The following is a 17,177-nucleotide window of genomic DNA, read 5'->3' as shown; positions in this document are numbered from 1 at the left end:
CACAACACCGGTGCCCGGATGGAGAACCCTCTCGAACCAGCGGAACACTTCTTGGCTCTTGGGATCACCAGAACACAGGCGCTTTGTACATTTTTATTGTTAATATCAGCAGTCCGCAAACTTTTAAAGTCGCGCGCTCCATTGGTTTGAAAAATTTGAGCAGGGGCCAAAGGGGATAAATCATCTGATGTATAGGTCCTTATACAAAAATTAGCATATTGTGATCCAGTTCATTATTTTCAAAAGTGTGATGATGAAAATGAAACGTTCATATATTTTAGATTCATTGCACACCAACTGAAATATTTCAGGTCTTTTATTGTTTTAATATTGATTATTTTGGCATATAGCTCATGAAAACCCCAAATTCCTATCTGAAAAAAAATTGCATATCATGAGAAGGTGCCTTAAGCAAGCTACTGACCTAATCATCTGAGTCAACCAGTTAACTCTACTCGTGCTAATGATTCCCGAGGCTGTTAAAAACTCCCAGCCTGGTTTATTATTCAAAACTGCAATCATAGATAAATCTGCTGACCTGAAGGCCACAAATTACACCATCAAGCAAGAGGGTAAGACACAAAGAGAAATCTCTGAGCAGATAGGCTGTTGCCAGAGTGCCATATCAAGGTACCTTAGTTAAAAGTTTGTGAAAGTCAAACGTGTGTCAGAAAACGCTGCACAACCAGAAGGGGTGACCGGATCCTGAGGAAAATTGTGGAGAACGGCCGAGATCAGATCTTGGGAGACCTGAGGAAGCAGTGGACAGTCTGGAGTAGACGTACCCAGAGCAACAGTGCACAAACGTGTACAGGAAACGGGCTACAGGTGCCGCATTCCCCAGGTCAAGCCACTTTGGAACCAGAAACCGTGGAAGAAGCGGCTAACCTGGGCGACAGATGCAACAGTGTACGGTTGCCAAGTGGAGCAAAGTACTTTTGGATGAAAGAAAATATGTAACATAAGCCAATCCAATTTTTTTGTTTGCATTTACCTGCATAAGTTGTTCATTGTATGTTTGATTATAAAGGGACTATTTGTTTTAATTGGTTTTGAAATAATTTTGTTCATTTACAGATATAATTTTAATTAAATCATAGCAAAGTAGTATCTTCTTATCTAAGCACGACATGTGATCATTTGCATTGAAGACTCAATAGGGCTACTTCCAAAGTTTTATTACATACTTTGGTGACATCCAGTGGACATATCAAAAACTTCAGGTCATTGTTTGACTAGAAGCGGCTGGGGTTTTTTTGTTTTTCTTTTTCTTTGCATAATCTTGCGGACCTAATACGGCCCGTGGCCCATAGATTGATAACCATGGTTCTCATGGATTAAAAGTGGTAATTTAAATCTACAAGGTGTAATTAAAAAGGGTGTTTCAAAATAAACTGTATCGTGACTTTACAGATTATCTCCAGCAAAACCTCAAATATATTTCCATCCATCCATTATCTGCACCACTTATCCTCAGTAGGGTCGCCGGGGTGCTGGAGCCCATCCTAGCTACTTTCGGGCAGCCAGTCGCAGGGCACACAGGAACAGAAAATTCCCTCGCTCATTCCCACCTAGGGACAGTTTGGACCGGCCAATTAACCTGACATGCATGTTTTTGGAATGTTTGAGGAAACCGGAGCACCCGAAAAAACCCACGCAAGCACAGGGAGAATGTGCAAACTCCACACAGGAGATTTGATCTCATGACCTCAGAACTGTGCAGCACTTGCGCTAACCACTGTGCGCTGTGCCTCCCCCAAATATTTTAAATTTTCTTGTTTAGATATATATTTTCCTAGTTTGGGGGGGATTCACTGGACTATTTTTAGTGGGGAGACGAAAACATTTAGGAAAAACAAGAAAAATATGTAGGAATAAAATAAATGATCATCATCATACGGAACAATATTATTTTTTCATTATCTTAATATTGTGAAATTATTTTGGTACGAATTGTAATTGTTTTGCATTTATATTTAGGATATTGTACCATCAATAAAACCACTCGCAAACCTTTTTGAGGGGTTGTTCTGCACTCCACTGCCATTCTGGGAGTTGTCTTAGCATAGGTTATTTTAGAATTGCGGGCCCTAAACTATGGCCCGAATTTGAACCTGATTGTCGAAATCCAACCACTCGACCACCAGTAATTTTTATCACTTGTGAAAAGGTATTCTGTCTCATCTCACTATCATACCCTTTGGTTATGTCTAAATTGTTTTGCATTCTACATGATACTATGACACTAACTGTGTCACCTACAATGCTTAGAGAAGAAGAATATAATTTATTGTCATTGTAACATGTGAAACGCAAGACAAAATTAACAGTCGTCTCTGGTACCGAGGATAAAAATAGTCTGATGATGCGATAAAATGTACTGCCTTTTCCCGGTCCTGTGATCTGACAGCTGAGCTAATCCTGGAACTGTTGAAGTTTATGTTCCAAATACGTTTTTTCTGTAAAGAACCCATGGAGTGTTATTTGTTATTGATTTCATAAATTATATTCTTATTGGGGTGGTTAGCACGTCCACGGCACAGTTCTGAGGTCATGGGATTGAATACAGGTACCAGCCTTCCTATGTGGAGTTTGCATATTCTCCCCCCCGGTCTTATACCGAAAACATCCATGTCATTTTAATTGGCTGTCCCTAGGTGTGAATGAACGAGTGAGTTGTCTGTCCCTCTGTGCCCTGCGACTGGCTGGCGACCAATTCAGGCGGTCCCCTGCCCACTGCCCGAAGATGGCTGTGATAAGCTCCAGCACCCCAGCAACCCTACTGAGGATAAGCGGTGCAGATAAAAGATGGATGGTATTCTTATGTTGTGCCTTTTTTGTGAAGAATCCAGGGACGGTTATTTGGTTACTATTTGTTTCTCTGATAGTCTATTATTTTCTGACTTTTGTTCTGTGAAGAGTACAGAATAGTTATAACATATTTTTATATTTATACACTTCTGCAATGGTCATACTTTTTCTGTTACAAACTGATCGGAGAAGGGAAAAAGCTATGTGGCCCTTGATATAGAACATGTATTCCAAACCCTTGGTTTATAACATTAATGGCCTAACAGACTCAGTGAATCTATCATTTGCCTTTGGGATGAGCGTACAGTACTGTACTTGTTATCGTGCCAAGGCGCTGAAGTGTGATAACAGCAGGAGCCCACAAGAGCAGCCGGCTGAAATTCTCAGACAAAATTTTAACTAACACAAGCTCAGACAAACCGGCCCGGCCTCAAATGTAAGGAAGAAGCCTGGGGAAAAAAGAACAAGCAGCCCCACCTACCGGTCAGAACGAGTTGCCTGTTGTAGCACATTGTCTTTGTTGATGAATCAATCTCCCATAAATCCCGAGACAAAGACGCGGAGATAAGTCACTTCTTTTTATTTCAAAGTAAAAAGTTGGGACATTCAGAGCAGTTCCCTCTCCTCCACCAGATACTTGATTTATTGGAGTAAAACACGCATACAGATTTCACACACACTGTACTTCCATCTCATCTTGCACACATTACCCAGCCCCAAAAAGGAAAATGTCCTTTGTGTGTAAAAAAAAAACCTTTAAAATAATGTAGCTACATTTATACAAGGTGCCAAGTAAAAACTAATGGTAATTGTAATGAATGAATAATCTCATAAAATGACAACAATCATCTTCCCATTACCCTCGCAATTTACCCACCATTTTTCAGCATTAATTCTTTAATTAGTATACTTGGCCTTTTTCTAGTGGTAAATGAAAGAATTACTAGCCTTTAATGTTTAAACTTGTCTCATTTTTAACATATGTTAAAATAGAATCCTTTTCAGCCAACATCATCACAGTAGTCCCAATTTGAATGGAGCGAGAGAAGAGTTGCATGATGAGTTGCGTTTTTAAATTCACTATTTAAAAAAACAACATGCTCATCTGTTGTGTCTACAGTTAAACAAAAAGCAGTTTTAAGAAACGCAATTTATTTGCAATTCCAAGAAGAGGCCTTTTTAAATGTACCAGATAAGTCGTATGTAGCTGCAAGCTATTCAAATAAATGACTGGGCATCAATAGGAATATCTGCGTTTGCAGTGTTTTTTATATCTGGTAAGTAATTGTGGTGATCTGGTTTTGATTTACTTGAACGCTGAATGCCTTAGTAAGGGTATTTTTGTTTAATACGTTCTAGGGAAATGTTAAGTGTTTGCTACCAATGCCTACGATGAACTTTAGGTTTGCTACTACTGGTGCTAGTTAGTAGATATTCAATAAGAATAATGATTAATAATAGTAGCTTTATTCACATATATAATATATATTTTGTATAATTGTATATTTAACAACAATCCATTATTATATTTTTATAATTGTGTGAACTATGCTACGGTAAATATGAACGGGTCATCTAAGCCACTCTTTCCTTCCATTGAACTTTGTGTCATAAAAAGGTATTTTACTTATTATGGGTGTACATTATCAATTTATTTGATGATTATGACAAATAAGTACTGTTCTCACCTCAAGATGACTCTCATAGGAAATGCCTTAAATCGAGTTATCAATTGAGTAAACCTGATCATGAGGGTATTTTAGGAAACGATACTGGATTCTGGTTGTTTGTGTCGCTTGTAACTTTCAGATACTATGAACAAATATAAGTCATTGTTTTCCAAAATAAAACTGAATCGCTGGTGTTAGGCCAAACTCTTCATCACTCTTAAGGGACAGTGTGCAATATTTGACCACTACGCCGTATTGTGTTGAAAAACGAGTGTCACGGTCGACTCCGCTGCCTGCCAGTCCGACTCCGCTGCCTGCCAGTCCGACTCCGCTGCCTGCCAGTCCGACTCCGCTGCTCCTGTTTTGCCGGTTCTGAATCTCTGTCTGTCCTCTGTGTTTGCCGGTTCTGAATCCCTGTCGGTCCTCTGTGTTTGCCGGTTCTGATTCCCTGTCTGTCCTTTGTGTTTGCCGGTTCTGATTCCCTGTCTGTCCTCTGTGTTTGCCGGTTCTGATTCCCTGTCTGTCCTCTGTGTTTCCCGGTTCTGATTCCCTGTCTGTCCTCTGTGTTTGCCGGTTCTGATTCCCTGTCTGTCCTCTGTGTTTGCCGGTTCTGATTCCCTGTCTGTCCTCTGTGTTTGCCGGTTCTGATTCCCTGTCTGTCCTCTGTGTTTGCCGGTTCTGATTCCCTGTCTGTCCTCTGTGTTTGCCGGTTCTGATTCCGTCTGTCCTCTGTGTTTGCCGGTTCTGATTCAGTCTGTCCTCTGTGTTCGCCGGTTCTGATTCCGTCTGTCCTCTGTGTTCGCCGATTCCGTCTGTCCTTGTGTTCGCCCGTCCAGTTTGCCTGCCGGACCCCCCCAACCCTGCCAAGCGTCGAACCATTCCGGGGCGTGAGGTAGTATTTTTTTTTCTTTTTTTTGGGGACCTCAGGAGCTGTCCCTTAAAGGGGGGGCTCTGTCACGGTCGCCATGGCGACCAGTCTGCCGCGCCCCCGAACTCAAGCTGAAGCAGATCAGCTGATTGCTGGTCTGCTATTTAAGGCTGGATTGTGGGGTTTGCGGGTGCTGGCTCATTATATATATCCACATTCCCGGTCTGTTATGCCTTGTCCTGTTTTAGTTTAAAACTTTGTCCGTTCTGTTATGCCTTGTCCTGTTTAGTTGAGTTGGAAGAATCAACTGTTTGTTTTGTCACGTCCCAGAGTTTTGGACAACTTTTATTTTTTGTGAATAAAAGTTTTTGGATCGTTACGCAATTGAGTTCTCCCTTCCTGCCTCCTGCCTCCGTTCTGGTCCGATCACTCCTTCCCCCCACCACGCCTCTTGTCAACGAGTGCTAAAAGCACAAAGAAGAATCTAAACTAAGGCGATTTAAAGGGATCAAACAGCACCTTTTTTTAGGTTTTTGGCCAGACTTCTTTTTGTATCCATTTGATAGCTCAGTAGTTGGCAATTAATTAATTAGTTGTACCTTTTACCAGAATTTGTGATTTGTAACTAACCCCAGATTTATCACTGTATTGTGTAGTGCTACAGATCACAAGGAAAAATGAAAACTACAGAGTCTCAAAGCGACAAAACAACACAATTTTTCTTGTAATTTACTTGCCCAGTCTTGTGCAACTTAAGCAGCACACAATCATAAGGTTTTGGTTCTTTGGGTACTAGTAGCAGCAAGGTGGCGGAAAATAATGTCAGCCCCCTCCTAGTTTAAGCCCATGCTATGTAAAATAAATACAAATATATCAGAACTAAGACTCATTTAAAACATTAACCTTTATAATAGTTGATGTATTTTTTACTTATCATTCAGTAAATATTGTTTTTTTTAATAAATTAAGGTTCTTTTCTACCAGTAGGAGCCACTAAACAATGACTCTTGAAAGTTTTATAGGTGTAAATGTTAAAAGAAAATGTTAACATTGTGATGTCAAGATTCTGTGTGCCATGATAAATCTTTAAGTTGACCAAAACTGTGTTTGAGGTAGAGAGATGCACTTGGTTTAGCTTGTTTGTTTGGTGACTTGCGCTCATGTAAACAATTCTTTAAAAAAAAAAGTTTCATATTACATTTTAGTGTTTATTTTGTCGTGTGTATCTCTGAAGATTCAAAGTGCCCATATTCTATCCACGTCATTGTTCAGCTTTGCTGTTAAATCAACTCTTGGTCCTCTTATTGATTTGTACATAAAAGCTGCTTTATACTCAATTTTAAAAGATGGACCCCAACCTGCTGTGGCATGTTTTTTTTCTTCAACTGACTCCAACCGATGGTGAGAAAAACTTTGCATCCTGCTGGGAAGCAGCACGTCTCCTTTTCGCGTCAGCTTAGTTCCAGTTTCAAGTTATTTGGCAACTCATGCTCAGACGTTGTCTAGCTTTCACAAGGAGATTTTTGCCCGGAAATATCCCTGCCCGGGGCCATGCTCCAGATCTCCTGTTGAAAAGACATTGGAACAAAAGAAAAGGACGTGACTCACATTAGTCACCTTTGTGATTCTGTATTCTTTTTCTCTTCTAATTGACCTGTGCGTACAACCTGGACCTAAGCTCAAATATTTTCTTGTTAAGGAACATTGCCTGCAGAGTCCCTCAGTGGTGTGTTGAAAAATAGGCTTTATTTTCTGTGTTGTTGTGAGCCAGGTCCCCTTACCTTCTATTCAGTGTTATATTTAAGAACAAATTAAAAAAAAGCTAATCAGCAGGTTGTCATTAATTGTAGAGTGTCTGCTTGTAAAAATGAAGCTGTCAGACCTATATGCGGGAGACAAATAATAGCCATTGTTTGCATCCAGGAAAAAAGAGAGCAATATACAAGTACAGTGTTAAAACACTTTAGCCAAAATCCAAAAGAAATAAACCTACTGGAAATTCATGCAGCCAGCCAAAAGAAAAGGCCAAATTTCTATGAGATCTGTACCTGGGGTGGTTTTGATTATTATATATATGTGTGGGTTTACTTCTCAATGACACATCCTAAATGTGTTTTGGGATACAGAAAGCACCAGATGCTTAATTCTGGCCAGTTCCTATTTCTATGCAAAGAATGTATAGGGTAATACAATATCAGCTTTGTTCCACTAAATAGGGCCCAGACTTTACAATAATTTATGAGTCAGTATGCAGAAAATTCAGAACAGATCCATATGAGTTTAGTGTTTGTATAAGTTTTAAAATATTTTCGTTCTAAGATCTGCTGCATTTTCTTTTCTTGGCTGATTCAACAATGACAATGTGCCACACTGTTAGCAATGAATTATTTTTGGAGGGACGAGTGTTCATTTAGAACATGGGTGTCAAAGTCAAATGGACAGATGTCCAAATAAAACTTCAAGCTGACTGCAAGCTGAGGGCCAGGCTGATGAAATGAAAGATGCTTTTAATGCTAGTTGCTAATGCTGTATTCGTCACAGTGAGTGACCCCTAAATCAATGCTAGACAATACCAAAGACAATCACTAACTCTTGTCATGATTGTTGATTCGGGGCACCTGTGACTGCCCCGTTGGCGGCAACAGCCCTGGTCGCTGATTGGTTCCCTGACTCCTTTTAAACCCCCGGCTTCCAAGAGGAAGCTGTCAGATCATCCTGCGAACCTACGCTTTCAGCTAGGCAAGCTCTGTACCTTCCGACATTCTCCTGCCCTGTTTTCTCCTGCCCAATACCTGTTGCCGACCTGTTTCTGGACCCGTTCCTGCCCTGCTCTTCCGTCCCGGCCATCGACCTGTTTTGCCCTGTTTCCTGCCTGATACCTGTTGCCAACCTCTTTTCTGTACTCGTTCCCGCCCTTGCTCCCCCGTCCCGGCTATCGACCATTTTTCCTGTTTAAGCCGATGATACCCAAAAATCACAGAAAAATAGTACTTAAAGAATAAAAAAAAAGATTTATTTTTTTTGCTGGGCATTAATTTTCAATCTTTCAATTGAGTATGTTAGATGCCGATGCTAGCTGACAGTTGATAATGCTAATACAGCGGGTGACAGCATCATTGATGTCAGCTGTAAGTAAGTAAGCTGTAAGTAAAGCTAGTTGCTAATGTTGTGCTAGTCGCAACTAGGGACCCTTTATCGATGAAAATACAGGTATTAAAGCTAACTGCTAAAGTTAAATATGTGCTCTCTAAGTAGAATAAATATTTTGGGGGTTTATAATTTGCATTCATTTTTGATTTTTCAATTTGTTTTTATTGAGAAAAGTGATGCAAGACGCTGCCTCAGCGAAGCTAGCCACTAATATTCAGGCACCATCAATAGCCAATATTTTCCATTTTAGCAAAACTGGACTAAATTTAATAATAATAGTATAAATGTTCTATCATTCACTCGACTATATTATTTATCAAAATATTATTGGTTTGAAATACAATATAAAAAAGATCCATTAACCACGGATAACACTTTCTTCAAGGAGAAGTTTTACACAATGGAAAAAAATGGTTCCTGGTGTATGATACAATAATGAATCAAAATCATCTCCGGGGCCATAACCTTCTCAAGGGCCACATCCTGCCTGTGGGCCTTGACTATGTGCTTTAGAACATTTGAATGAAACTCTATTTTACTTGGGCACAGTCTTTATTTGTGCTTTTCCTGGATTCAGCGTGAATTTTAAATTGAACAATAATGTATGTGTGACTGAGTAATATTGCACCCAATCTGTTGTGCCAGTCATTTAACACTGAGTAAGTCTTTGACACTCAGATTGAGATTCAGACCTTTAAAATGTCAGCATCACTTGTATCTTCTTGTAATTAGAATGACTTTTCAACGGGTAGACAGTACAGTATTACGAAAACACTCATTTTCATTTGCAAGTATATAGTTTCCAAAGATCCCCAGGAACCCAGCAAGTATAAGTTTACATCTCCTTTATGTTTGGCAACCAAGTAACTGGGCCAAATTCAGCTATCACCGTAATGATTCCTTTTTGTGCCTTGTTGTATTCCTTTCGACACAGTCCTCATTAAATTCCAAGTGATGAAAATAAATTTGACTTAGTTAAAGCGGAAGTCAGCCAAAAGGATTCCCTTTTAACATTTTGTTTTATCCTCCCACAACGTTCTAATCACAGCACTATTTTTAATCATATTGGATGGCTATGAGTTAATACACAATATTCACCTGTCTTTTTCTTAGGCTATTTTGGCTACTTGTTGTTCATTGATCATTACATTGACGTTGCAGCGGGTTCGGACAACGTCCAATCATATTCCACCTGCCTTCTGAAGGATGGCTGTGATTGGCCTGAGAAACTGTGATCTAAAATTTTGTGCAGTGTGACAAAATGTCCGCCCCCCCAAACCAATAAAACAGGTTGATTTTTGTTGCCAATTCTTTTGTGTTTAGAGTAGTGGGAAAGCACAGAAAATGTTATAGTAAGGAAAATCTGCTTGGGTAGACTTCCAGCATTTGGAAAATGTTTAAAATCCCAAATCAATGCATAAACTTTGATATACCTAATTAAAACCCCTAAGACAAATTATGTTTTCGTGTGAGCATGATAAATCACAAAAACGCAGATTTAATCAATTGGAAGTGATATAAACTCATGCTCTGAAACTTGCCTACTTGCATACCGGCCAACACTACCACTTTACGTGTTACACTTCCGATGTATTTATTTTTTTAATCTGCCACTTTTTCAAGTTTGAACAACAACAACAAAAAATAGTATTTTAGTCGATGGCTGCTTTATTTTGAAGCGAGGTGAAGTATTTGTACGTGAATAAAACGCTTCATCAAAGTTTGCCACTTCCGGTTTAAAACGAGCACAAGTATTTTGTATTTAATATTCTGGAGACGGATTGTGTTTCACGCGTAAAGATTTTTGGGGCGATAACATTTACCACTTTTTAATTTCAAAAGGTTTGCATGTATATGCTTGCTGTCTTGATCAATAAGAAACTATTAAAATTATTTGTGATAATCATGGGGCAATGTGCGTTTTGGTTTATAGGTGTCAGTTTTATAGTATGTGTATGTGTTATGAAATTATGAAAGTATTTTTTTAAGATAATACATTTATATGCCAATGATTGTACAAACCCACAACTCCTGCTTGTGGGGTCTTTTTACTGGTCTTTTCTTTCAAATGGTGGGACCCAAACTAGTCTGAATCCAAATATTTATTTTGAGTTTTTTATTATCTACTTAAAAATATATTTGGATCCAAATAACATAAATAATTGGAACCGGATAAGAAACAAAGTGTGCAATTTCAACACAATTTTTTCCAGTGTTAGTAAGAAAAAGCAGCCGACAAAAACAATTACGTAACATCGTGTGCCTCCTATAAAAATAAATTGAACTCCCATCATCAAAGCGAAGAAACTCGCTTGTTGAACTAAAGACGCAGATGTCCCTTTGTTGCAATGGATAAGGGGCATCCTGGCCACTACACATATACCAAGCGTTGGCCTCACTTCATATGGCAGGTGGCCAGGGGGGGTTATGATCAAAACCAGACTTTGCTTTCCCTTAAAGAAAAATACACTGTAGTTGCACATAGTCTGCACAAGAGGGATGTACAGGGAGTTAACCACAACATCTGCAATGGTTGTTGTTGTGTCCCTTTCTTTTCCTTCCACGTATTTAGTTCAAAGCCTGGCTGATGTAATGCGTAATTGCCATGAAAAACAAAAGTTAACGATGGGTTAATTATGGCAATTTGGGGTTATAACTGTGATAATCCCATAAATATGAGGACTCCTCTGTAGTGTCGCAAGACTGCAGGCAATGGGCCACCGTGGTCTCCTTTTGACAAAATCTGATTCTGAGCTGCCGCCAGCTTCCACCTCAGGCATGACTAATGCATGCTGGGAAAAAAAAGTCTGCGTTTCACGATTTTATCTGCATTTGTGTGCTCGAATCATAATGCTGAATGGACAAAAACTGAAAATGTAATTACCTACCAGGCTTGGAAATCTTAAGCAAGCACAAACACTGTAATAGCAGGGAACACTTTGGTAAAATAACAGCGGTCATTCACATGGAGTGCTGGTAATGAAGTAGACATTAAAAGATAATTTTCAACAACAAAAAAAGATTGTGGTTTAACCCAATGGGGAAAATTGGTCATTTATATAGAATAAAATGTTCCATGAAATGAAATGAAATGAAATGAATGTTCCATGTCATATTTGAATTTTATATGACACTTTGTTTTTATTAAAGCAAAAAAAGTTATATCGGTCCACACATGTCATTTATTAGCTAATGATTGGGATGTGGAATAAACCCAACTGGGGCTGCCTGAAGCTTTTGTGCAATGAAATGAGTTGCATTTAATTGACATTGGGGTTTAAGTTTATTACAATAGCTACTGTAATTATACATGATAAGAATAACATTTGCATCTGTCCGAAATTGAAATTTGAAAACATTTCTTCATCATTCTTGAAGCCAAAAACTATTAATTTAATTAAACATGATCATAGATGGGCACTATTTTGCTTCAGTCATTGTAGTCCCATGTTGCTAATTCCCTTATTTATTTCTAAAATGTAGAGATATTTGCTTTTCAGATGGAAATACGAATAAAATCAAAAGTAAATTCATGGGACACCAACAAATGCAGACATCCAGCCCTCCCCGCCGCCCACACACTACTCAAGCTGAAGGACACAAAAACACGCACACATAAAAACGCATAAAAAAACCTTTTTAGTCACTGGCAAGAGAGCCGCAATTCAGTTCCCGTCTGTGACTAAGCTGCCTGTAAACATGCCCAACATTATAAACAGTAGAGCAGTTGTGGAAAAAGCATTAATATGACGTCAAAACTGAAATTTAAATACATCACCCCCAAAAAGTTGGGAATACTAACAGCCTTTTGTTATGACTTTGTATTATGCCCCTTGTTTGTAATATTTCATGTCTGTCAAAGAGCGAAACCGGGCGCATATGACAACAGGAAACTTTTTTCTAAGAACCAAGTGCAATTGCACTTCTATTTCACTAGGGAGCAGGGTGCTATCTTGGCAGAGTGTTATGTTTTCATTCCGCCTCCCATATAGCATATAGGACTTAGTACAAGCATTGAGTAGTGTAGACACAAAGATGAGCAGACCCTCAAGTGATCGCATGAAAAAACATTTAATCCGGATGAGAAGACCGGTATGGAGAGACAAGTTAAGAGGAAAAAAAATCTTCTCTAGAGACGAGGAAGTTGGAAGTAGTTTACCGTGGCCGTTCATTGCGACCCTGTTGGAGTTGAACTTGAAGATGCGAAAAGACTGTATTGCTTGTGATGTTAAAACTGTTGGCAGCAGACAGCATGAACACAAGTAAATTAAGCTTTCATTTTGAGACATTACACACCAATCACACCAATAGGACGCTATGTTTTTTTTATCAGCGAAAACATGCTGAAAAGGTGGAGCTTTGGAATGCACGGAGGTGACCTTCTACTACCGATATTTAGCAATAATCGTTTTGTCACCCCCAATATTATGTGATTACAAAAAAAAATCAATCCATCAAAGCAGTGCAGAAAGGGTTAAATCAAGTTTCTACTTGTACTGTGCTTGCACATAGGACCAATGCAATGTCAGTGCATTTCCCCTATTTGTTAATGGGTGGGGGATATTTCTTCTTCCGAGGGGGTGGATGGTGACAGAAAATAATTGGTGCACTGGTCTAGAGTGATAACTTAATGCTGACCGATGGTTAAGCATTCCTGCTTGCACATGCCCATCATTAAGGTGCAATGCAATGCTATGTAAAACACAGAAATACCCCTGTAATTGAGACTGTAGCTTTTGGTCATCACTTAAAAAATGATCTTGCATAAATTGGCATAAATCTTTAAATCATCCATTTGCTTAATCCTGTTCGACAGGATGTTACGGCAATCTCAGGCGAGCCTATATAGATAATCTCTCCAAAATGTCCTTGGTTGTCCCCAGGGTCTTCTTATGTTGGGATACCAATGATGTGTCCAAGAAGCATTCAAATTACATGGCACTGAGCTTCTCTCAATGTCTAACAGCAGCAAGCCTCGCGCAATTTTCGGACTTTCAAACGGCTACTGATCGAACAATACACTGCATACACGTTCAGCACACTTCAGACACTTTATTACACTAGAGAAACTTTAAACTGGACCATACTTGGACCATTCTTGCACTACAATCACTTTCAAATGTTTTTTTCTATATTTTTATCTAATTACCTTAACTCATCTTGAGTTAATTTTGTATTTTTATCTTTTTATCATCCATGATATTCTTTTATGTTTACATGTATACAATTTCTTAGTTTCTATTTTTTTTACACTGGAAACTGTGCGGACAGCAAAGTAAGAATTTCACTGTGCATGGAAACGTGGTTCTTTACTGTGCATATCACAATAAACACTTTGAAAACTGAATTTGAAAGGGAGAGTGTGTGGAGGAAACTCATTTTGGCCGAGTGTACCAGGCTCTTGTTCTGTTATCAGAGGTGAGGGTAGAAAAGTAAAGTATATCAACTGGTAAATCATGAGGTTTGCCTTTTGATTAAGCTCCTTTTTCACCATGATGGATCAATACAGAGATCGCATAATGGCAGGCACGGCAAAATGGTTTTTGCAAGCCAAATTCTTAGGAATGTTGGTATTATCTTGTTGAATATTGTTCTACTTGTACTGTGCTCACTTCGCAAAACAGGCACACTGTGCTTCATAGCTATGTTGTTTCGCCCATACACAGCAAAACAATATGGTGAATGCTCCGTGGTTGGAGTTACTGCTGTCACACTTTTTACAATAGCTGCCTTTTGAAAATGACAATTCTCCTTTACCCTTTATTCTGTGGTTAGGACTCAAATGAATTCCTAGTACAGAGAACTTACCACGAGTTGTTCCCCTGCATGTAATTGCGCTGACCTCCACTCACTGCCCCAGGGTATCATGTTTCCGGCCCCAATTGCACTAGAGAAGACCGCCGCTGCCACCACCTCTCCCCTTCTTCACACCATGCTGTTGCTCTGGCGGCCTTTCAAGACGTATGCTGGAGTCCTCCCCGCTTTGCTAGACAGGTGTGAATCTTTGCCATAAATCCCGTTCTGCGGGCACAGTGGAGGCTTTTGAGTCCTTAAGTGCATTGTTGTGCTCTTACTAATGACAACTTCAGGATTGAAATTCTGCGAATGAGAGTCAGGTTTATCTCCTTTGTGGTTGGGATACAGTAGAGGTGGATGCCCATTTGCATGTTTCATGTCTGTAGTGCATCCAGGTGAGGTAAAGCAGCGTGTTTTGACAACAGATGCTGTGTGAACGGGGGATGGAGAGTTAGTTCTTAGAATGATGCACTCCTCATCGGATTGCCTTGAAAGTTTGAACGGAGAGTGCTTGCGATTAGGCGGTGGTGACACTGAAAATTCCCCTTGGTCATCAGAGGCGTGAAGATTAGTTGTTGACCCACTATTAATGCTGTGCGGATCCTTGCCGAGGTCCATATTGCCAGTGAGATGATCAATCTGCTCAACGACCTGGTAGAAACAAAACATCAATTCATGGCTGCTTTTACAATGTAGAACAGTCCCATAATTGTGGTTGGTTGTCTTGAGCATACTTCTTGGCATTTAAATGTCTGACTGTTTTAGGGAAGACATTTTCTGAACTTTATTCATCCATCATGAGCCACAAACCTCAAAAATTCCCTACACACATAATCCCCTGACAAGAAGCCTACGGGGAGATAGAATCCACAATGCTTTGCTGGTAAAGCAACAATCTATAGTTCAGTACATTTGTGAATTTTTCAGTTCTACTAGTAACCCCCGAGGTTTGCTCTTTTATTTAGGACATAACAGTAAAAAAGGTTTAAAGACAACACAAGCAACAAACAAACAAAAAAAAGGTTTACAAATAAAAACCTACAAATGTCTTTACTTTTTAGGCTATTGTGCAAGTGTTATACTGTAGCTCACAACTAATTGTTTAATACAGGATGACTTACATCAATTAAATATGAAATAGCATTGTATTTCTATTGTTAAGTGGTCCTACAAGAGATATAGTAGTACAATTCAAACGCGTTATGTGCTATTAAGTGATATGGTCCCATGATCATACAGAAACAAACCACATGAGCTGTTATTTGAGGACTTGAATTATCAGAAGTCGTACCTCTTTCATTTCCACATGGACCTGCTTCAAACCTCCCAAAACATCCTCTAGTTCCAACACCACTTGTCGGATCTGATCCTTAACAGAGTCCTGCCCCTTTTCTTGTTTCGGTAAAATAAATCCACAGCGCTCGTCCTGGTAAGAAACTGGCGCTTCCGGACCGACAATTGGGTTACAAATGTAAACTTCTTTTGATAGATCTCGATTTAAGTGCTTTTGTGGGACTTCAGTGGGAAATAAACCTTTGTGGGCGTGTGCATTACACGTTTCCCAAAGCCTATCAGAAGTTTGAGGAGGATCTCCATTTTTTGAGGGTTTAGACTTTGGTACACGGTGCCAATTTGGCATGGGAAAGGGGTTTTCCAAATATCCATTTTGTGGGATGTATGTAGAACTCTCCTTTCTTTTATCCACACATACATTGCAGCGCACAGTCCTGCTATATCCATACGCTTGACCATTGATCCTGAGATGAGGGAGTGGATGGGGTATCTGGAATTGAACGGGGTGTGCCCTAGTGTGGTCGTATGTGGCAACACAGTCACATCTCTCCCTGACAGACTGGCAGCGTCTCTCACCAAACTCTCTCAAGTGGCTCCACTGGGCATGGCTTAACTCCCACACGGGAGTAAGTTTGGCCAAATCATCTGAATGGTTAAAAGGGCCAGGCCCCAGGAACTCAGGGTGTCTCTGAGGGCTGCAATGACCACCTCTAGATGCCCTTCCCCCAGCGTCCTTTACCCGACAAGGCTGTTTGTTTCCGAGGGGATCCAGATGTGGGTGGTCTGGCTGTCTGCCCGATGGTGCTTGGTACCTCGATCCACAGTGGCCGGCACAGCGCTGGCAAGGACAAGGTCCAGTGATTCTGGTAGGCTGGAAAAATAGTTGTTTTCCTGTTGCTTGCCCACCTTCCATATGCATGTCCAAAGAAGATCGCATGGAAACAGGTCAGAAAAACCTCTGTGAAGTCCCGTCATTCACTCATTCTGTTGTTCTCATCTGGTGCCTCAGATAAAAGTTTTCCTTAGCTCTTTCCTCCCCACCTCTTCAAGCGCCCTCCACCTAAGATGTCCCCCTCCCCTTCCTTCCTGTCTGTTGTTTCCCTCTCTTCTCTTCTCCAGCACTATTCTTGCCCTTTCGCAATTGTTTCTCAAAACTTTTTAAGTGGGGCCCACCTCCTCTCCCCTTTAACTCTCACGCTTCCATGCTCTTTCTAATTTGCTGGGTTACAAATCTTACTACGTTTCTCTCATGCTTTTTCTAGCGGTATTCTCTTTCTCTCTCTCTCTCTCAAATGTCTCTCTCCGTATCTTTTGCTCAACTCCCTCTTTCGGTCTCTGACTTTTTTTCCTTACCCTCCTCTCTTCTCCTCCACCTTCTTGCTTTCTCTTAGTCCGTCTTCTCTCACTCGCATGTAGTCAGTGATATCAGAATGTTTGTAGCCTTGCTTCGGTCTTTGCGTGAAATCCAGACGTTCCGCTAAAATGGACTCCATATGGCCCATGGCCATATGGAAGAATAGAGCCAGGTTCAGAGCTTAGATCTTTAGTCCTGTAATGCACAGCGCAATTATAACTCTGACCGAAATTTC

General features: G+C 40.0%; 1 protein-coding gene across 1 annotated transcript; it reads right to left on the bottom strand.

Moving 5' to 3' along the window:
* Positions 1-3,376: 3,376 nt before the first annotated feature.
* LOC148373580 (uncharacterized) lies at positions 3,377-17,128 on the bottom strand. Its single transcript, XM_088326911.1, has 3 exons — positions 15,587-17,128; positions 14,308-14,946; positions 3,377-6,914 (listed from the first exon to the last, which is right to left on the bottom strand). Exons 1-2 carry the CDS (start codon positions 16,523-16,525, stop codon positions 14,425-14,427), a joined length of 1,461 nt encoding a protein of 486 aa, XP_088183037.1. The 5' UTR covers positions 16,526-17,128; the 3' UTR covers positions 3,377-6,914; positions 14,308-14,424.
* Positions 17,129-17,177: the final 49 nt, after the last annotated feature.

The sequence above is a fragment of the Urocampus carinirostris genome, chromosome 1 (assembly GCF_059441175.1).
Source record: "Urocampus carinirostris isolate Australia breed hairy pipefish chromosome 1, RoL_Ucar_1.0, whole genome shotgun sequence".
NCBI lineage: Eukaryota > Metazoa > Chordata > Actinopteri > Syngnathiformes > Syngnathidae > Urocampus > Urocampus carinirostris.
This window is presented reverse-complemented; position numbering and strand designations above follow the sequence as displayed.